The sequence below is a fragment of the Tupaia chinensis genome, unplaced genomic scaffold (genome assembly GCF_000334495.1).
Source record: "Tupaia chinensis unplaced genomic scaffold, TupChi_1.0 Scaffold145916_1, whole genome shotgun sequence".
Classification (NCBI taxonomy): Eukaryota; Metazoa; Chordata; class Mammalia; order Scandentia; family Tupaiidae; genus Tupaia; species Tupaia belangeri.
In genome coordinates, this window is record NW_006205774.1 from 187,462 (window position 1) to 192,635 (window position 5,174).

The 5,174-nt window shown below is 38.7% G+C and overlaps 1 protein-coding gene across 1 annotated transcript in view; it reads left to right on the plus strand.

The window, feature by feature from the left end:
* The first annotated feature begins 3,076 nt into the window (after positions 1-3,076).
* The window catches only part of CRPPA (CDP-L-ribitol pyrophosphorylase A), a 359,812-nt gene continuing 357,714 nt past the window's right edge, over positions 3,077-5,174 (plus strand). The window contains exon 1 of the mRNA XM_027768352.1: positions 3,077-3,231. Within this exon, the coding sequence (XP_027624153.1) occupies positions 3,200-3,231 (32 nt within the window). The 5' untranslated portion in view covers positions 3,077-3,199. The remainder of the gene's footprint in view (positions 3,232-5,174) is intronic.

Below are 5,174 nucleotides of genomic sequence, written 5' to 3' on the forward strand. Positions count from 1 at the left end.
AAAACAAAGTTCATCACTTTGTACATGCAGCAACGAACAAGTAAAATTTGAAATTAAAAATATAATATCATCTTCATTAACATCCCCAAGTGAAATACTTAGGTATAAATTTAACAAAATATATACAAATATCCATTGAAGGAAACTACAAAACTTTCATGAAAGACATTAAAAAACAGCTAAGATGTTTCATGGTCATGGATAGAAAGACTCAAAACTGTTAAAATGTCAGTTCCTCTCAGTTTGATTTATAGATTCAGTGTAATCTCAATCAATACTTCAGCAAGCTATTTTGTGAATTTTGACAAACTGATTTTAAAGTTTATATGGAGAAGCAAAAGACTCACAATAGCCAATCAATTAAAAAAAAAGTTGGGAGACTGATATTAATCAACTTCAAAATATACTATAATGCTACAGTATCCAAAACAGTGTGATATTGGTGAAAAAATATACAAATAGATAAATGAAATAATATAAAAAACTCAGAAATAGGACCACATAAAAAAAATTGAAAGATCTTTGACAAAGGAGCAAAGGCAATAAATAGAGCAAAGATATTCTTTCAACAAACAAATAGCACAAGAAATCAGTGCTAGAATAAATGCACATCCATATACAAAAAAGTACCTAGACAGCATGCCTCAAAAAAATTAATTTAAAAAATGGCTTTTATCGGGACTTGCAGTTAGCATAATGGCTATGTTGCTGGACTCTCATGTAGTTGACTGAGGTTCAAGTCCTGGACCCAGTGACTTAAACTCACGCTGGGCGTGTGTGCGTGCGTGTCCAAGATCCTGAGAGGAGAATGGAGGAGAAAGGACTGTAGTGTGGCCATCCCCCCTGGAGGGTGATTTCTCGCTTTCTGTCTCTCTGTCTCTCTCTGTGTGTCTGGCAAATACACGTGTCCTACGGCAAAAATCTCCCCCCCTCCAAAAAAAAGGCTCATATACTTAAATGTAAAATTCAAAAGTGTGAAACTAGAAAAGGACATAAATGGAGGGAGAGATAAATAGGCAAAATGGGGTGGGGGTGGAGGGGAATATCCATAGGCAAAGCACAGATTGTTTTTAGGGCAGTGAAACTATTTAGTCATTGGGAAAGTCATGATGCATTTTTGCATAGAAAAACATAGGAAAATATTTCATACTTTCCCGATGACGTAATACACTATCTGGTCCTGTACTGGTGGATATATATCATTGTAATTTATCCAAATCCGTAGACTGAATACCACTGAGAGTGAACATTACTGTAAGCCATAGACTGTGGATGATAATAATGTTCAATGTAGGTTCATTGGTTATAAAAAATGTATACTTATGGAAAAAGCCATGTGTGAGTGAGGGCAGAGAATATATGGGAATCTCTATACCTTCCTTTCAACATTATTGTGACCCTGAAACTGCTCCAAAAAATAAAATCTATTTGAAACAAAATAGTAAAGGCACACTAAAGTCAGGTTATAAAACTGTTTATATGTTTAACAGTTATACTTTCAGCATTCATAATACAATGTGACTGATTTTGTTACTCCTAAATAATTAAAGGATTTATCTGAGAAGTTGTAATGTCCTGAGAGGGTCAAGTAATAGGAGATAAGTAAAATGGAAAGCACAATGCTGTAATTTTTTTCAACCACATAGGCATATTTCTAACTTAACTTCATTTGGAAATTATAGTCAAAATGTAAATTTGAAGCTCTTCCTGAGTGTGAAACTGTACTGCTTTCCTACACTTGTAATAAATGACCACAAACACTAGCTTTGAACAACATTAATATTTTATCCTGATCTAGGAGAAAAAAATCTGTTTCTCTGCCTTCGTCAACTTCTAGATGTTGCTGATTGCCTTCACTTATGGCCCTGAATCGCTCCGACCCCTGCTCCCATCCTCACAACGCTGTCTCTAACTCTGGATTCCATCTCATTAGGACTGTTAGGATTATGTAGGGTCCTTCTGGATAATTCAGGCCACTCTCCCTGTCTCAAGAGTCTTAATCACATTTGGAGTATCTCTTTGCAATGTAACATATTCATTAGGGCACTGGCATCTTTGGGAAGCTATTATTCTGCCCAGAGAGAAAACCACTCTAAGATTTCCCTGTCTCCATGTTCTGGATCATAATATATGTGGGGTTTATTTTTCTAAATTCTTCTACTATTATTTCAGAATGGTTATTACCAGCGAGTCTCAGAAGATCTCACTTTCCAGGGTATACACTTTCAAATGCTTGATGCAAAAATAGTCTCATAATGTGGCTGCTATAAGTTAATACAAAAAATACATTGTCTACCTAAAGTATGAATAATATGGAACCAACTGTTTATATATATATAAAAAAGAGAACAGACATTGCTTCTCATACTATATGAATAAATTCTGTAGTCTTTTTTCAGTATAAGTTGATAAATTAAATATTGCTAATATATGGTATGTAAGGTATAATGATTCATAGTGAAAAGAGATGAATATGAATATATTGTCCTAAGAACAGAACTAAAGATTCTGGGTAAAATTTGTCAAGATTTAATTACATAAATGAATCCAAAGCAGTTAATAAAACCTTTATTACTATGCTCAAGACTATGAAAGAATAGGTTTAACTCCACCTTTGAAGTATTACTATTAATAGAAATAATAATTTGATTTGCCTCTGTGTGTCCTCAGAAATCGACTTATTTATTCATTCATCCATCTAGTTAGTCAGCAGATAGTTACTGAATGTGTAGAATAAGCCAGACACAGTTGTGATAGTGGTGTGCAATGTCAAGTATTTTCACACATTTGTTTCACAGTTGCTGCCTCAGCATCCACTTTCAGGCCCAACGTGAACTATTTGAAATTCCATTGTACTCCATTACCTTTGACCTAGTTATAACTTCCACTCCTTGTGTGGTTTTGTGATACAGTTCACTTCTTCCTCATTCCATGGGTCCTAAATGCAATGCATCCCACAGCTGCTGACCGTGATAAAAGCTAATGGTCAACACATCTTGTAAAAAACTTTCCCTTTGGTGTATTTTTTTTTTCCAAACTAGCCAACCCACAAACCCCTTGTGAATGCTGAAGCCATAATGTGCACAGGCCTTATACCCATGGGCCTTAATAAAATCATGGCTCTAGAGGACCCCACCATTCTCTTTTGCTCCCTGCTTACTGAGTGAGTACCTTGCAGTCTCTGCCTCCCTGCTGCTTTATGGACATCCATCTGTCTTATCTTGTGGACCTGTAAGTAATGAAATGCTTCTATTATTTCTTTCAAAAAAACAAAAACAATCATTTAACTTGATTTCTTCTTCTTCAATATGACCAGAGAGAGACAGAGAGAGAAAGCTACCCGGTCCAGGACTCAAACTGTGGCCAGCAACGTGGGAGCCCAGTGCTTTAACCACCACTTCGTTGTGCTGACTCCTCTAGTGTCTCACCTGACTAACAACTCTAACTCCCCTGAGGCCATCAGGGACTGATGATCAGGGTTTATAGCTACTTTCAAGAGAGAGTCTTTTAAAGACTATATTAGAAACTATAGCAATAAAAGTTGTAAGACATTTATCATGATGTCTACTTTTCAAGGAAGAGCCAGTGTTCTGACAAACTTCAACAGAAGCTTGCCATTAATCATTATAAAAGTAGCAAAAGTGAAAAAGTGCCTTGTGTAGTACACAAAAGAATAAAACGTTTATATTTGGTTTTATATGCTTTAAGATGGAAAAACAGGTAAAAATAAAAATGGAAATATAACTGGGTAATATTTTCATTGTTCAGAAGGTTGTTTATTTTTTTATGAATCCTAACTACTAGGTAAAGTGTGATTTATAGTTAGCAAGTAACTATATACACTTTAATTGTTAAATTTATCGAATCAGTGATTCATTATTAAACTTCTAGTCCAACCTGACCAATTGTACCAGGCAAACTATGTGCAGTGTTGGAAGCCATATGGACTAGGCAGGACTGGGATCCCCAAATTGGTTTGAAAACATCCTGGGTGCCTACATCAGTGCCCAAGATCCAGAGGAGCCAGAGGTCAGGGGAAGGAGGAGCACAGCATGATGGGACCTGTGGCAGGTGCCCCTCTGTCCCTTGTGCACCTGCTCTCCCATGAATTTTTAAAAATAAAAACTTAATAAAAAACTGGGCTGTTACATTCCAGGAGACTGGGCACAAATCCCAAAACTAAAAGAGTAGGGCCCTGCTGTTGAAGAGTTTACATTCCAGGGACCTAATACAATAGTACTCTGGTACTCTAGATGCTTCACTTTTTAAAAATTTCCTTTTTATTCCAAATGCCACCAGCAAGGAGGTACTGAATAGGGCAAGCTATGCTTCTGGCCTGAACTGTTTCACTTCTGCCTGAATTTCTGTACTAGGATTTTAAGGTTGCTTTGGTGTACAATCTTACATACATTTTTTAACCTGTTTCCTCTCTCTGAAAGAGGGGAAAGGCAATGACTGAGTTCTCCTAGGGATTAAAAGAGGAAACATGTCTCACTTTCTCTTTCTTGGTCTCTCTGGTGAGATGAGCCCTGTAGCAAATTTTAAAATATTAATTTTTTAAAGGAAACGTGTGGATTGTTTAGTAATTATTAGCATCGCTTTGACTCCTCATTTCCAAAACGAGCCTGCTCATTCCAATCCCTTGAGGATCTTTAATAGCAACCCAACGCCTGGGAGCCACACGGGAATCCCAATTTCTACAATTGGAACTCAGGCGCCTGGATGGAATCCCAAGTGTTCCAATGTGTGGACAAGTTTGGGAACCCCTACAGTTGGGGTTGATGGTTCAATTTATCACTTGCCAATCCACAGGTCTTTAGCCGAGGTGGAACCAGAAAGCCTTGATGAAATTCAGATAATCCAGATGCACCCTCTCCATCCCATCCAGTGACTTGGACCCACATCTCTTCAGCTATCTTGGGGTGGGGGAGGGGACGGCCGCCCCCGCCTACGCACAGCTGTGAAGTGTGCAGGACCCTAAGGTATGCAGGGAGCGCTGACACTTTCACCTGCGGCGACTGCCGGGCCTGCTCAGGGCGAAGAGGAGACTGGGAATCGGCCCTCCCGGGGCTGGGCTCGGTGCAGAGGCCGCAGACTCGCGGCGAGGGAAGGTCGGCAGCTGCTGCCGCCGCCTTGGCCAGGGCAGTCCCTGGGTCGGCGCGGCTGGGGGGCGC